General features: G+C 38.1%; 1 protein-coding gene across 4 annotated transcripts in view; it reads left to right on the plus strand.

Annotated features, from left to right (window-relative positions):
• Positions 1 to 17,926, plus strand: part of LOC134790021 (adenylyl cyclase X E-like) — a 33,325-nt gene that overhangs the window by 1,124 nt on the left and 14,275 nt on the right. Inside the window, exons 1-8 of one of the 4 annotated variants that reach the window (XM_063760767.1) lie at positions 817 to 1,192; positions 4,191 to 4,373; positions 7,817 to 7,963; positions 8,658 to 8,823; positions 9,646 to 9,848; positions 11,257 to 11,406; positions 11,975 to 12,093; positions 16,234 to 16,378. In XM_063760767.1, the coding sequence (XP_063616837.1) occupies positions 1,190 to 1,192; positions 4,191 to 4,373; positions 7,817 to 7,963; positions 8,658 to 8,823; positions 9,646 to 9,848; positions 11,257 to 11,406; positions 11,975 to 12,093; positions 16,234 to 16,378 (1,116 nt within the window). In that variant the 5' untranslated portion in view covers positions 817 to 1,189. Of the gene's footprint in view, positions 1 to 816; positions 1,193 to 4,190; positions 4,374 to 7,816; positions 7,964 to 8,657; positions 8,824 to 9,645; positions 9,849 to 11,256; positions 11,407 to 11,974; positions 12,094 to 16,233; positions 16,379 to 17,926 lie in introns of those variants that run through there. The other 3 variants (XM_063760763.1, XM_063760764.1, XM_063760765.1) reach the window with 3 other exon arrangements.

Below are 17,926 nucleotides of genomic sequence, written 5' to 3' on the forward strand. Positions count from 1 at the left end.
ACACGAAGATACCTAATACATTATCACCCAATATTATAACTTAACTTCGAAACCCGTTCCCACGCATTCGATGTGTCGCCTACTGCCACCTTCACAATTTAGTGTAATTCCAGTAATTAGGTACTTGCACCGCGATCTTACACAAATTTCATGCAAACAGTACTAAAAAGGTAACCAAGAAAATAAGCCACAGGCAATTAGAAGGGACACCATAATGTGTGAAGACGTCAGTTATTCTCACGGGTACTCTGGTAACCGAGTAAATGAGCCAGTCTGTGTGAAGGGGAAACGAACTTTATGAAATTTGCTAACAAGGGCATACCAACTAATGCTACAAATTGATAATTAAAATAGCTACTTAAATATTAGTGATAGTAGGTTTATTATAAGTACCTACAGTAAAAAATCTAACTTGGGGTCTTTTCTGCAACTAGCCATTCTCATGACAACCTGCCTAGCATCCTTTTGGATAGTATCAATATCTTATTCAACGACTCGGCAATCTCACTAGTTGTTAAGAAAACATTCTAAAAATAAAAGTTCTAGGTATATTATGTATGTAGTTTTAGTTTATAAATGAACAGGTAGGTATACCATTATCGAAAAATAGTATAATTATGATGTAAGCAAATTGAATTATATTACGGGTATTTGAATATCACTATTTTAAGTGCCATAGAGCTAAAGTATACAAAGTAGGTACCTATACTTAAACCACAAAATTTTACCATAGTCCCAAAGTGGGACCAATAAAGAATTTTATATTTATGAAAACCAAGAATTCATGTTTCTGTTATCTAAATAATAATATCGGTGTCGTAATCGACCGCATCGCAAACTCATATTTTGATTGCAAACCTATGATAAAAGAATAACAAATTCTAATATAATCCCCAAAATCATTGCAAATCTACGTTTGTTTCTAATTTATCGTATTTAGCCAAAGCATATCCGTCCATACATATTTAGTAATTAAGGTGAAATCTATTATTTAAGGGTACGTTCGATTATCATTAATTATCAGGTAATATCTGTTTAAGTGGCGCTTAATCATAGATACCGTCAGCCAGCAACTCATTCATTCATCGCCCGTTCCTCGCTGACACAACCGTCAAATATAACCGAGTGCTGTAATAGTGTTTGTTTTCTTGTTTGTGAGTGTGATAATGATACTAAAAATCTTCTGACAATGGTACGTTTTTAACAATATTGATAAATTACTTAGATTTACAGAAATTTTATTTTATTGTGTGGGACTTTGCCTGCGTATTGTTATGATAAGGACACCTAAGCAAACAAAACATGTTATTTCTCTATTTATTGTTATTACGCTTTGTAACATGAAACTATGGTGTGTTATTTATGTACCTACTTAATATCATATTAATCATAATTTAACTAAAGAGCCAATTTCAATTTGTTATGTGTTTATTAAAATATATATTTTTCAATCATAAAAAACAACAAAAATTTTGAAACAACGAGCTACAATATAATTATTGAACCACTAAACAAAAAAAATATATACAAAAGTGTTTTTATCAACTGTTTTCCTCACCTAGCAGCAATAAAAAAAAAATTCTATGGTACAGCCCAGTTTTAGTAATTAAGTATATTTAGTTTTATTTCTTTAACTACTACTATTAAACTTTGATATCAAACTACGCATTGATTCATAAAACGGAATCTAGGGAAATCGATCGGAATAAAACTGATTTCTGATTAGATATGTGTTTATTCCTCTGTTAACCAAAAGTTTAAACACCAATCATTTTTACTGTACCTAATTACAAACGGTAACTATTATTTTTTGTTCAATTTTTAATATTAATCCTCAAATCCTAAAGTAACATGGGGCTGTTGGAATCCTGGTATAAAACTTTTTATATACAAAAGAAAACCGAGTTCAAAAAGGATAAAATAAAACATTATCCTATTTAACTAAGTAGGTATATGCGTTCTGATATGTATGACCTCTCAAACACTACCCTCTGCCCTGGTCTTGGCCTTCACATGTGACATTTTATAACATTTAATATCTATGATACCTTAAGAGCCCATCAACGTGCACACTAGCGCCACAGCTAAATAATCGTAATTATTTAAATAAAGGGGCCAGTGGACACGCATATGGGGTGAATAGTTACGCCATAGGGGGTGAATAGATACAACAAAGGGGTGTAAAGACACGCCTTGGGGGTTAAAAGACACGAAAAAATAATTTTGTGTTAAATAGCTGTTTAACATATATATACCATTTTCCAATAGAGTATCAACATAATAATGACCAAATTCGATGCCTATGACAACTAATACTTAATATTTCTATTCACCCCTTTCTTGTGTCTATCGACCCCGTTTTAAGGATATGGAGAAAACAGGTAGTTTTCTTTGATTTTCTCTGAATTGGGTAGGTAAAAATTTATTTCACAAATGCAAAATTGAAGAACTAACCAAGACTCAAAAAATCATATAAATATTGATATACTTACGATATACATATACTTTTATCATTTGGATTATTGGCGAAAATCGTCCTTGAAGTTGAAAATCGTGTCTTTTCACCCCGTTTTACGGTATTAGGCATGTACAAGATAAAATTATAATTCATTGACTGATTGACAAAGAAAACGAGATTGGTACGTGTTCGAAGATAATGATACTTACAGCACTAATTCGCTTAACTTTTTTATTTATGTCAATCTGGAGGCACAGCAGAGTCCCCGCCAAGTCGAGCAAAAACAAACAAAGGCGCAGCAACCGTAGAGTCAGACCAAGCCAACTCGGCAGTGAGTTTGATAGCACAGACAGTGGCGGATTTGCCGTAAGGCCCAGTAGGCCCGGGCCTAGGGCGGCAGATGAACAATAAATAACTTAAATGTAGTCAATATGATGGGTGCTGCGAAAGGGGCGGCTACAGGGCCTGGGGCCTAGGGCGGCAAAGACTGCAAATCCGTCACTGAGCACAGACAGTGCAAGTGTTATTATAAATCTCATATATTCATAGCAGTTTAAAATAACAACCATCTTTTCTCGATGCCATTTTTTGCCAAGCGAAACAGGGCATATTCGTTCCCTGTCTAACTTCGCCATGCCTGAATCTCTAGTTTCTTATTTTCGTGTTTATTATATAAAAAAAATAAAAACGAATATTAATACCGCTGACTTGCCACTATATCATATTATTGCGACGCCAAGCACTATATTATGTTATTATGTGACGTGCGGGTATAAAAAATCAATCTCAATATTTAGGGACTTTAGAAGAGTGCCAAAACATTACTAGGCTTAAAATTAAAAAAAAAAGTTACAGGAAAATCTTTATGGAAATATGAGACGATCTAAAGGAAAAAACAAATTTTGAATAAAAATTCGTTTGATTACGGAACCCATGGTGCTCGTGTAGGTACTTGTACTTGGCCGGTTTTTTTTGTGTAGGTAATCGGAACTCATTACTCGATAGCACGGGTGCGAAACTCCTGACTTCGGCCAAACTCGGCTCCGTTCGGCTCAGCATTGCTCCGAGCAATTATTAAGGTTGACACAACTTGACATCCCTTTACGTGCACTACCACAGATAAGATAATGGCTTCAATTTTGACAACCCTAAATAGCCGAAAGGGATAGTGCCATATATTGAAAAGGGACAGCATGATTCGACCCTGAACCGCTGTCAAACTTCGGTTTTGTAGGAAGTTTCCTTTCAGTTACTAATAAACCAAGATCTTCTTCTTCTTCTTCCTTGCGTTATCCCGGCATTTTGCCACGGCTCATGGGAACCTGGGGTCCGCTTGACAACTAATCCCATGATTTGACGTAGGCACTAGTTTTTACGAAAGCGACTGCCATCTGACCTTCCAACCCAGAGGGAAAACTAGGCCTTATTGGGATTAGTCCGGTTTCCTCACGATGTTTTCCTTTACCGAAAAGCAACTGGATATCAAATGATATTTCGTACATAAGTTCCGAAAAACTCATTGGTACGAGCCGGGGTTTGAACCCGCGACCTCCGGATTGAAAGTCGCACGCTCTTACCGCTAGGCCACCAGCGCTCACTAATAAACCAAGATCTCCCCGAATAAATAATTCCATATAAAAAAATAAATTTCAAAACCTGTTCATTCATGCAATGCATGGTCATTTTCAATATTGTAGTTTTTTGAACATGGTCACAATCAACTTTTACCCAGGGTGAAAGTTCCATGTCGCGGACCACAGGCTCCGTGGTGCTACAGGTGGGGGCGCTCGAGCTGCTAGCCAGATATTCCATGAACAATGGACGAGCGACGAGCGTGCTGTCCTCGCTGCACGAGTTCAGGGTACAAGAGGCCGAGCAGGTTGGCGGCAAGCAGTGGAACTGGAAGTACTTGAGGGTAAGTTGAATTTTGAATTACCCAGTTGATTGATTGTTTTGTGAACATTGCCCGTAGAACCGATGGCCGTTGGGGCGGAAAGGTTCTCGAGTGACGACCACGTACCGGAAGGCGCAACGTGGGTAGACCCCCCACAAGGTGGACTGACGGGGTTCCCCTAATCTGGCATAATATTGTTTGTCAGAAATACACTTCGCATAACATGTATCGCAGAAACACTTTTAGTCGAATGATAATTTTGCAGAACTATTACTTGGCATATAACACTTCTTTGTCTACCCCGAACATTTTTATAAACTAATTTCGGGTAGTTTAGTGGTGTTTTATTAATATCTCCGTTGACAATTGTTGGGACGTCAGTCTTTCCGTGACCACAGCTGGTGCAAACTCAGCTGAAACGTGAGCAAAATGCGATTTTGCTCACTGACTCATTTTGTCTCACCCAGTGTGCAAAATCGCATTTTGCTCACTGAGTATGTCTCACTCAAGCGACCTTTATAGTCAAATGTCATTTCAACATGCGGGGTCTAATACAAGTTCGATATACTTGGGTTCTATTATCTCTGTCCCTCTAGGAATGTTCTCACTGCTTAGGGTGAAAAATTTTGTGTACTACACGAGATCAAAGTTATTTACATCTCGTGCGCTTTTGAATCCCTTACTACGCTCAAGATTCTAAATTAGATTCACTCGCTACGCTCGTTAATCTATTATAGAACCTTTCGCTTGCACGGGACTCAAAATAAGCACTCGAAGAAATATCAAACTTTGATCTCTTGTTGTACAAATAACTATTGCAGCTTATTATTTAGCAAAAGATAACTTTCGCCGACTTTAGTTTAGCATAATTTTATTTGCGATAATCATCCTGCAGCATACTCTTATTATGGCATAGTGATATTTTCTGCTATTAGCAGAAAAGTGGGTTAAGTAAGAACCGCGACCCCAACAAAATTGAAGCTGTGCCAGAAAAGAAAGTTATAATAATATTAGGTTGGAACTGCGGCCTCCTATAAAAACGAACGGGTGCCGGAAAAGTAGGTTAGGTTAGGTTAGAACTGCGACCCTCTACAAAAACGAACAGCTACCAGAAAAGTAGGTTAGGTTAGCTTAGAACTACGACCTCATACAAAAACGAACAGCTGCGAGCAAAGTAGGTTAGGTTAGAACTGCGACCTCAACAAAAACGAACACATGCCAGAAAAATAGATTAGGTTAGAGAATAACATTAAGATAGGTACCTATCATTAGATTATGAAATCTATTTCGTAATCTTTTTACCCGACGGACTTTATAGCTTACTGATTATTTTGCCGTATAAACACACTTTAAAAACTAAAAAACAGCAAATCCATCATAACTCTATCCGTCTGTATGTTCCCTCTTCACGCTTAAACCGCTAAAGTGATTTACGAGTAGATGGAATTTGGTGTGCAGATAGTTTGAGACCCGTGGAAGGACAAAGGGTAGTTTTATTAAATCTTTAACACCATTCCTCGTAGACGAAGACTCAACTTGATAACTTTATGCCACCTTAATATTATGGAATAGGTACATTTATCTGCGAAAACAATATTCGTTTAAAAGACTATTATGAACATGGTTCTGCATTTTAAAACTCTGCGAAATTATTGTATGCTAAATGATATATGCGAAAGGTAATTCTGCCAAACGACATTTCTGCCAAGTAACATTATGCAATACAAAAATATGTCAAAAAAACTTTCTGCAACACATTAGTAAACTGGACTGACGACCTGGTAAAGGTCGCGGGAGTCCGCTGGATGCGGGTGGCGCACGACCGGTCATTGTGGCACTCTTTGGGGGAGGCCTATGTCCAGCAGTGAACGTCCTCTGGCTGATATGATGATGATGATAATGATGATGATTGTTTTTGGTGAATTTATTGATTAAAAGCTAAAATTAAGCTTTCTTAGAAGGGATCTTTCTTTACAGGTTCCTTGAAGCTTAATTCAGTGAAAAATAACGTATGAGAAGTGATTAAAATACACTCAATACTCTAGCGTAGGATTATTTATACGGTAATAATCGGGCCTATAAGAAATTGTTTAAAAATATCCCAGAAAGGAATAGGTATATTGAATAATATGAGCAGTTGACCCTTTGGTAGCAGTATAAACGTTATGCGAAGATTATTTTCACCTCAGCAGCTCGAACAAGCGTACTTTGCTTCTTAAAAACAGTGAGCAAAATGCGATTTTGCTCACTGAGTCATTTTGTCTCACTCAGTGAGCAAAATGCGATTTTGCTCACTGAGTGAGACAAAATGACATTCAAGTGACCTTTATAGTCAAATGTCATTTCAACATGCGGGGTCTAATACAAGTTCGATATACTTGGGTTCTATTATCTCTGTCCCTCTAGGTATGTTCTCACTGCTTAGGGTGAAAAATTTTGTGTACTACACGAGATCAAAGTTATTTACATCTCGTGCGCTTTTGAATCCCTTACTACGCTCAAGATTCTAAATTAGATTCACTCGCTATGCTCGTGAATCTATTATAGAATCTTTCGCTTGCACGGGACTCAAAATAAGCACTCGAAGAAATATCAAACATTGATCTCTTGTTGTACAAATAACTATTTTCTGTCACGAGCAGATCTCTCTCTCTCTCTCTCTTCTCTCTTTAGCCCTTTTCTACCCTTCGGGTGTACGAGCAGATACCTATACATAATAATAACACTAGATAGAAGTAATATGTTATCGTCTTAATTAATATTACTATATACAACACTATTGAAATTGGAAAGTTCATAAGCAGGAAGTGCCTTCTTATGTTTCTTATCGGACGACGATTATGAGTACTGACAAAGATGAAGTGCTATTGTTTTTGTAAGTGTCATTCATGTTTAAAAGGCGTTCTTTCTCTGTACTTTTAAAAGAATGACACAGAGGAAAAAATATCAGAAACTGTGCAAAACATTGCTTTGCTTATTACTAATGGAAACGTAAGAAAGAGACTTGGGCAATATGGTTGTGAACTATTCTGCCTCATGCTAAAAGCCACTCTTATGTTTATAGGCGCAACAGGACGTGAGGGTAATAAATCATTATTATCGATTTCAATTTGATAAAGCAGTAAAATCTGATTTGATATCGATAATTTTAGAGCAGATACTTAACAACTTAAAAAGATGTATGACTCACTTAGTTACCGATTATTTATTCATGAAGCTACAATGCAATGCAATTTGTGTACCTATACGTATAGGTAGATATACAATACTATTTCTAAAAGCTTCACATTGCAGATCTCGTACGAGTAACATCCGTATTATGTGGTTATATATTATTAGGGACTTGCAAAGGCGGTACCAATATTGACTCTATTGTTCTTTCAAAGTACCCGCATTTCTAATGATTTGTGTTAACATAATCGAATGACACTCTAGGAATATACATATTGTTTTCCTTGTTTCAGGACCAATTTGACCAAAAAGACTTAGAAGGCCTATATAGAAGATATGACGACAAATTAAGGGAATCGCTCATCTATATTTATATATCGTTGTTAGTGTTTTTTTCAACGACTCACATTGGTTTAGTAATTATTAGTACGTATTCAGAGGTAAGTGAACACTTGATGCGGTTGTTTAAAATAGGCCGAAGGAACATTCTGACGCATGTACAGTCATCAGATATATCGCAGCGGCCAAGGTAGTCACAATATCTGAACACACGCTCTAACGCCTTAACAATAGAGGCGTGTTCAGATATTTGTGAGCGCCTTGGCGGCTCCGATATATCTGATGGCGACTATACTAGAGAAAATCTAAAGTGGCTATTAAAAGCGGTACAGTGTTATTCGAGATAATTCTTATAGTATTTTAATATCTTCACATTATGATAACATTGATAACAGTTATGCTGTTGCGTTAAAAACTTTCACAATAATATAGATATTGTCATTAAATTATAATTTGTAACAAAACTACAAATATTACCTAAATAAAAGCAAATTCAAAAATATTCCAAATTTGGCCAGATTTCATTTGACTCTTTGTACTTTAGATGTACTTAAAATGTGTTAAGTAGAGACATACTCGTAGGGTCCGTGCGGAAAGAGAAGAGTTGTAGAATGTATGGGCTCCCCTACATTTCACGACTCTTCACTTTCCGCACAGGCTCTATGCGTTATATGACATTATCATCACCATATAATGTATTTAACAAAATAAGCTCCTGTTGTTTTGACGATAGTGCTTCCTATGAAACAATACAAGTTAATGATATAATTAATAAAGTTTTGTTCGTTTGTTTAGCAGGTGTTATGGAAATCAACGTATTTATCGTTTGCAATGTACATATTACGGATTGCGGTGCCAATGCTGTTTTTGTGCAAATGCTTCTACAACCCGTTGAAGCAAAGGTGGTTCTGGATACCCATTTTTGTAACGTTTGTCATCACACTTGACCTCGTGTTCACCGGTAAGGAATGTGATTAATTGTGGTCATTGCAAGACATTTTAAGACTTGATACAGATGAAAGCAAAAATCAATCGTGAATCAGTCACCATGACGTAGTTTTATTCACCGATAATACCGAGTGCTTCGAGATAAGCATAATATGATATGTGGAAATTACTTTCATATCGCTTGAATGTGAGAGAAGAGCTCGTCTGAAAATTCATTTTATCTCCGGATGCGGCAGTTGTGAGAAAAACTAAAGATGGTGCTTATTTGTGGCGTTTCCAATAACGCTAAACCATTAATCATAGAGACGCACCCTCCCTCTAGGTCTCATATATTCTGCAGAAATACAAAAACTCTTTTGTTTTTCTTTCCGCGCTTAAGGTAAAACTGTTTATCTCGCCTTGTTGTTTCATTTTTGTGCAAAATACCGTAATGTATTTTACTGTATATTTACTTGCTTAGTAGACACTTATGGTTAACAACACATGAGTGGAAATGTAAAAGAAATGTAGGACCCCTGCAATGAAATATTAAAATAGGTTTCCGTAACATTAATTAACTAATCCTCTTGAGTCACATAAAATTTGACTAATTTTAACCTTTTGGACGCCAATGACCGATATATCCGCACTGCAGGTTCAACACCAAAGACCGATTAATCGGTCACAGACCACAGAGCAACATAGACCTACGTGCATATGCATAAAGTTCCATTTCAGTTTTAACAATTGGGTGACGTGGCGTCCGAGTGACAGCTTTTGTGTTTGACACGGCGTCGAAAAGGTTAATAGTGATGCGGAACTTCATTGTTACAGTGCCGTTGTTTTAATTTCACAGACATTGCAGTACCAATATTTAGCCACTATGAAGGAATGTCGCTTCGACCTGCCTACTCCACGATGGCACTCCTCTCGATATATATCTTTCTGCCCATGAGGAACAACTTCCTTGCCATCCTCCTCGGCGTTCTAGTCAGCGTGATATACATATTTATCTTCGCCTTTATCACTTATATTGAGGATCCACGGATACAGGTAGTGGTAAGTTTATTATCATTACAAGTCATTATTTTATTAGGTACCTACCTACACTATAAAAGTAACTTAGTTTATGTGTATACACGTAATAGGTACACCTATTCTCAGCACCCATGACTTATAATTAACCTTAGAAGATATTACCTACATAAATAGTAATCCTGTTATTGTTTTTTTTTTAATAATGACGCACCTCAAGCTAGCTTTTTATGTACCTACACTATTTTTAGATTTATACATTAGAATGACCAGGTCGATCATTCTTTTTGTAGTATTTTGTCATCCACATGAGAAACACGTGGTTCAGAGACATGACGATAACTTTACAGAAAATCTTTTCTAGATGCACATTCGTGGAGACTTTATTAAAATAGCAGCATGCTTGGGACATCTTGTAAACAAGTTTATGTTTATAACATTGAGTGTGACTGTTGATCTTTGTCACAAATATTTTGGTTAACACTTACCATATAAAACAATCACAGATTTACTTAATTTGTTTATTAATCCGATAAAATTTTAAATACAAAGTCTTTTTATAAACCACGATCAATCATGAATCGATAACATCAACCAATGAAACATAATATTATTATTTTACTTATATAATCCACTGGAATCTGTATCGACCATTGACTTCATAGGCATGGTACCTCTTAGTAATATTTTGAATTTGCATAGTATTCAGTACTATCCACCACATTAAAGCCAGGGGCCTTACCATGATGTCCTTATTGCGATTCTATTTAGGACCTAAACTGAATTGCTAAAGGACGGAGCTATATAAGTCGCCTAACTCCATCCCTTAGCAATTCAGTTTAGGTCCTAAACAGAACCGCAATAAGGACATCAGGGTAAGGCCCAGATATCCCAGCCAGACCGGAGACCATCATCGAGTATTGATAAGCGAGTTTTAGTTTACGCCGACAAGTCATTTCTCTTAGTAAGTGTGCCAGCAGTGTAAACTGTAAACGATCCCAGATTAACTACCTATCTCTTTATTGACATCTACACCTTGCGCGAGAATATAGTATTATGCAAAGAAATCTGTGTAACTCGAACAAACATTTGAGTAGAAGTAAGAAAGCAAACAATAAGTTTTTGTCAAAACGAAACATAAACAAAACGTCTTAGTTAACTAACACAATCAATACACAAAGCCTTTCCGGACGAAATGAAACAATTATCCATGATGAAATATGTATGTTCTGGTCATATTTCACTCTAAAAAAGAAATTAAACACCACACCTTCACCAGTCAGCTTTCGGTGGGTCTAGTAGAAACTTTCCACTCTATTTGTTGATTCATTTGTTTAATACAATTGATATCAATTGATTAAATTACACTTCGATAGTCAATACATAATAGATATTAGATAGCCTATTAATAATGGGATTCCCCTCGTCTTAGGTGGCTTCAGATACACTGTACCTTATCGGCGTGAACCTGATGGGCGTATACTTCAGGCTTATGAACGAGATAGTGACGAGGCGGTCGTTCCTGGATCGTCGGGCTTGCGTTGAGAGTACGCTACGGTTGAAATTCGTCAAAGATCAGGAAGTAAGTGCGAAATTAGTCTAGTAACTAGTAGACATGGGCATGGAAAATCTTATATTAATTGTGAGGTCTCTTATCTGCATTGAGCTAGTGCGAAACTTTATATCTTAAAGCCTCTTGTATAGTTGAATTTTTTTAAGCTGACAGTTTTGAACTGTGAGCTCTAAGCCCTAAACGGTCAGCTTAAAAAATTTCAACTATACAATAATATGAGATGTTTACCCAGCAATGGAATGCATAAATATACCTAATTACCTAGGTAGGTACCTACTGCCTATGGAGGCTAGTAGAAGTAGTGAAAAGGGAGCAAATACATGATGAGATCAAGCACTATGGACTTACATTTAAATTATATCTTATATACCTATTTTGGAATAATGTTTTTGAATACGCATTCCGAAGTTGTATATTTTGGAATAATGTTTCTGAATACGTATGTTGAAGTAGGCAACTATATAGTAGATAAGTTTGTCATAGTAGTTAGACGATTGTGACTATAAGGGTTAGATTTCGTGACGTTATGCGTTAGTTTCCAATACTTTAATAACAATTTGCTTTCAAATATTTTCAGGAGCGTCTCATGTTGAGCATCATTCCGGAGCACATAGTATCGAGAGTTCGCCAAGATATACGCACCATGTTTCTTGGTATAGAGTCCCATACTCTAAGCTACACTATGAGATCATTCAAGTAAGATTTTTTTATGAAGTACATTAGTAATGTAGTAGGTAACATCAGCTCAACATGAAAAAATAAAAAAATAAACATGAAATTTAACAATCATAATCACAAATAAACTTTCAAAGAAACATAGGACACCCAAATAAATGCAAACGTAGTAAAAATAAACAACCAGTGAGAGTCAGAATCGCGTACGAAGGGTTCCGTACCATTACGCAAAAAACCGGCAAAAAAAATTACGTTTGTTGTATGGGAGCCCCACATAAAAAATATTTTATTTTGTTTTTAGTATTTGTTGTTATAGCGGCAACAGAAATAATAAACTGTGACAATTTCAACTGTCTAGCTACCCTAATAGCATTTTCTTGTAGGGATTTGGTTGGGCCTTTGTTTACGTATTAGTTGGGCAACCGTTATATTTGGCCGTACGATTTGCTGGAGGGCCCTCGACAAAGGCCCTCCCAAAGATTCCCAACAGAGGGCCATAAGAGTAATTGTTTCGTTGGGCCTATTTAAATAAATCATACAATTATTCAACGGTGGTGGTTTTGGTTGGGCCGTGGTTGGGCCTATACACATTTGTTTGATGGTTGGTTAATTGTTACATTTGGCCGTACGATTTGCTGGAGGGCCCTCGACAAAGGCCCTCCTGAAGATTCCCAACAGAGGGCCATTAGAGTAATTTTTTCGTTGGGCCTATTTAAATAAATCATACAATTATTCAACGGTTGTGGTTTTGGTTGGGCCGTGGTTGGGCCTATACACATTTGTTTGATGGTTGGTTAATTGTTACATTTGGCCGTATGGCTTGCTGTAGGGCCAACTGCAAAAAAATAAAAAAGGGCAATTTTTTCGTTGTGCTTCTGTTTGCAAATTCAACAATTACCCAACGGCAAGTCAGGTAGGTCGGTAGGTAGTCGTGCACCAGGTTGGAGGCCCAACACAGCTTGTCCCACAAAGGGCCAACATTGTAACTTTAACGTTGGGCCTTGTGTAGGATTCTTACAATACTACCATAGGTAAATAGTTGTGTAATTTATAGAGGGCCTACAGTCTAATTATGTAATGGGCATTTGTTTACGAGTCCTACAGTTACCCTACGTTAGGTAAGTGGTTGTGTAATACGACGTTGGGCCTTTGGTGATAAATATTACAATTACACTACGGTAGGCATTGGTTGTATACGCACATGAAGGTCCTAGGCAGCAGTTGTTGTTAATCTTCTCTGTATCGTTCCAATTTTAGTATATGTACTGCCGAAGCAAGTACACTTACTATACACTCTAATTTGTATATATACTAACCGCACTTCAAAACTTCGTAAGCGAGATTTATGTTTTTTGAGATTTAAATTGAGAAAATGTTGGTAAAATGCAATTTTTAAAATTAATGTATAAATTTTATAGTTATAGCTATTACATTTATAAGTTACTTTTAAAAAATATTATGATTATATCCGGAATAATCGAGAAAATAACTATAACTTCGATGTTTGGAGACAGTAACGCCATCTAGTGACGCCACAAGCAAAGTTCCACAGCCAATGTTGGTAAATGCGACATTTGTCGTCATTGGGCCATCGGATGATATCGTTGATTAGCCAACGTTACCAAAGTAAACAAAGGCCCATTGTTGGGCATCAGTGCCACAGCCAATGTTGGTAAATGCGATATTTGTCATCATTGGGCCATCGGATGATATCGTTGATTAGCCAACGTTACCAATATACACAAAGGCCCATTGTTGGGCATCCGTGCCACAGCCAATGTTGGTAAATGCGGTATTTGTCACCATTGGGCCAACGAATGTTATCGTTGTTTAGCGAACGGTAGCAAAATACACAAAGGCCCATTGTTGGGCATCACTGCCACTGCCAATGTTGGTAAATGCGATATATGTCATCATTGGGCCAACTAATATTATCGTTGTTTAGCCAACGTTACCAAAATACACAAAGGCCCGTTGTTGGGCATCAGTGCCACAGCCAATGTTGGTAAATTCGATATTTGTCATCATTGGGCCATCGGATGATATCGTTGATTAGCCAACGTTACCAAAATACACAAAGGCCCATTGTTGGGCATCCGTGCCACAGCCAATGTTGGTAAATGGGGTATTTGTCACCATTGGGCCAACGAATATTATCGTTGTTTAGCCAACGGTACCAAAATACACAAAGGCCCGTTGTTGGGCATCAGTGCCACAGCCAATGTTGGTAAATTCGATATTTGTCATCATTGGGCCATCGGATGATATCGTTGATTAGCCAACGTTACCAAAATACACAAAGGCCCATTGTTGGGCATCCGTGCCACAGCCAATGTTGGTAAATGCAGTATTTGTCACCATTGGGCCAACGAATATTATCGTTGTTTAGCCAACGTTACCAAAATACACAAAGGCCCGTTGTTGGGCATCAGTGCCACAGCCAATGTTGGTAAATTCGATATTTGTCATCATTGGGCCATCGGATGATATCGTTGATTAGCCAACGTTACCAAAATACACAAAGGCCCATTGTTGGGCATCCGTGCCACAGCCAATGTTGGTAAATGGGGTATTTGTCACCATTGGGCCAACGAATATTATCGTTGTTTAGCCAACGGTACCAAAATACACAAAGGCCCATTGTTGGGCATCTGTGCCACAGCGAATGTTGGTAAATGCGATGGTGGGCCAATACAAATTTTAATGTTGGCTACGGAACGAACCTCATCCCAACGTTTTCCCTACCGTTGGCACCGTGGGCCCCAACGAAAATGCTACTAGGGTACCACGGTTCATGAGTTACAGCCTGGTGACAGACAGACGGACGGACGGACAGACAGCGGGGTCTTAGTAATAGGGTCATATTTTTACCCTTTGGGTACGGAACCCTAAAAATGTAGCATGAGGCAGCAGTCCAGCCACCGTCAGACTACTAGCTAACGACTATTTACTTAATATCATATAAAAATAAATATTATTAAAAAAATACAAATTCGTCATTAAAACAATACTTACCAAAATTTAACCTACAAGAAACTAATCAGTCAATACCGGAGTTGGCTCAGTTAAGTTCTACATACGTCCTTCATATAATCCGAGGTGAAAGATAACTAAATCATTCGCAAATCCATCGCAAATTGTAAATCCATTGTCGATAAGTCCAATATTAGATTATCCCTAAATTAAATTGATTCTGTGGATCTACATTATGAATAGTTATGATTTTTCTGGTACTTACATCAACTATATCTTTTTACAGTACTTATACGATCAATTAAATTGTAAACCAAACATAATATATATTATTTGTAATCCCGTTCAATTTATTTTAGTTTCAAACAATTTGATGATTTTAACGATTGAATTAATAATTCATTGGTCACCGATAAGTCAAATCCCTGGATTATCTTAAAGTGACTCACTACTGCATGTCCTATACGTGATGACTGAAGAACAAGTGCCATCAACATTAATATGCATATGTAATTGTTCTATCGCGCTTCTGAAAACCTTTTAATATTTCAATGAAATTATCAAGTACATGCCTCTAATGGCACAAAACAAATCTAAGTTACATTCTTATTTAAAAACTTATACGGACAAAGGAAATCTTTAAGGCAGTGGTTTTCAAAGGGTCTCTATTGTTTCCCGAATAGTTTTAAGTCATGTATTGTTTGTCCGAATTTTCGTTAGTCATAATTGGTTTTTCTCAGAAACGCGTAGCTTTTCAGGATTGCCATAAAACAAACGTAACCTAACCTATCTATAGAATAGTATAACCTTATGAAAATCCTGAAAAGTTAACGGTTTTATTTTTATGACTAACGATAATATGACAAACAGAACATTATGGATTAAAACTTTATGGGAAACAAAGGGACCCCGTTTTCAAAGTTGACTGGGCTCCGACCCACCTCTTGGCTGTCTTAAAAAGGGGGCATAAAATATTATTGGTTACGCTCAGATGCCCTAGTAGTTCCAGGGCCCACTCAATATTCGGCTCACCAGTGGGTCGCGACCCATAGTTTGGAAAATCCTGCCTTAAGATATTTTTAAGCATTTTATAATCACCACTCAGCACGAAGAAAAGTACATGATCATACCTTTGGCCCCTGTCCCGCACCAAGCAGAGTTATACCATTAATTGTTTTAAAATTTCAGCCAATTGTACGTGGAAGAGCACGATAACGTGAGCATTCTTTATGCGGATGTCGTAAATTACACCATGATATCGACCACGTTATCACCAATGCGGATGGTGGAACTGCTGAATGAGTTATTCGGCAGATTCGATGAAGCATCTGAGGTAAGATATTGTTTTTGGAAATTGCCAATTCAACGTCGGATTTCAATAATACTGTGGAGTGTAGACTGTAGCTTTTTCGTGATGTGGGGGTTCGTTGGGAGAAGCGTGGAAATCCGCCGCTGGAGCGCGCTGGCCGCTGTGCTGTCTCGAAGTCCGCTATACCTCCATTTACCGGTATATGTGTTGTGTGAAATGAAAACACATATATTTGATTTATTCACTTGGAGAGTGTTCAGGCTGGTATGAGTGAAGCTCTCTTGATGTCTCTGATATCTCTGAATAAGCCACGAAACGGCTCTGCCTTATATAGTAAAACACAAGGCCGTTTGGTACCTTCTTCAACTAGTGGGTGTATCATGCAGAGTCAGTAATGTATATTTTTGCCAATCTCGTTAATTATAAGCACGTATGAAAGGAGCACGAATCCTAGACTTATAAATAGGTACAATATTAAGCACGTATGAAAGGAGCATGAATTTCTAGAGACTTATAACTAGATATAAAACATTCCACGCAATTCATTTGACATAATATACGAGCACAAAGTAAAACATGATATACAAAAGTAAAAATAGTAACCTAAACGTAGAGACTAATTAAACACATACATGAACCCTAATAGCTATTTACGACAGTCTCCCCCACGTGTGCCAACACCGTCTTCATGCGCGGAGTAAATGGGGATAAGTCTAGAAACTGGGCGGCGGACGTCACCTGCGCGTGTGCGAACAATGGCCACTCTCACATGACCATCTGGGCCAGGAAATAGCTGGGCGATTACGCCTCTGGGCCACGTTCCTCGTGGCATGGAGCTATCCGCAATGATGACTACGTCACCTTCATGCAGTTTTCTCACGTTTTGATGAGCACCGGGCCTGGGGAGGAGGCTGGGTCGGTATTCCCGCTGCCAGCGCCTCCAAAATTGGTCGGCTAGCGTTTGCGCTGTTTTCCACGAAGAGAGCGACATAATTGCGTCTGTGAAGACACCCAGTGGCGACATGGCACTTGATCGACCGATTAGAAAGTGATTCGGCGTCAGGGCTTCGATGTCTAAATCTGGATTCACTGGTGTCAACGGTCTGGAATTGACTATGTGCTCTGATTCTAGCAGTAAAGTATGTAGAACTTCTTCGTGGGGTGCTCTTTCTTTTAGTATTACTTTTAATGCGGTTTTAACGCTGCCCACGAGCCGTTCCCAGGCACCGCCAGCGGAGGGGTTGCCGGGTGGAATTTTCTTCCATTTTATGGCTCGCTCGGTCAAGAAGGGCTTGAGACTGTCGGGCAGCGTGTTTTTGGCCTCTGCCAGTTCTCTTTCCGCGCCGTGGAAGTTGGTGGCGTTGTCGGAATAGAGAACCGTAGGCGTGCCGCGTCGCGCTATCATTCGGCGTAGCGACAGTATCATGGAGGATGCCGAAAGTGAGGCGGCAAGCTCCAGATGTACAGCGCGAGTTGTGAGGCATGTGTATAATACACCCCACCTTTTCTCGCGGCGGCGGCCTATCGTTATGTGCATGGGGCCAAACAGGTCTACGGCTGCAGCGGTAAATG

The sequence above is a fragment of the Cydia splendana genome, chromosome 4 (assembly GCF_910591565.1).
Source record: "Cydia splendana chromosome 4, ilCydSple1.2, whole genome shotgun sequence".
Lineage (NCBI taxonomy): Eukaryota > Metazoa > Arthropoda > Insecta > Lepidoptera > Tortricidae > Cydia > Cydia splendana.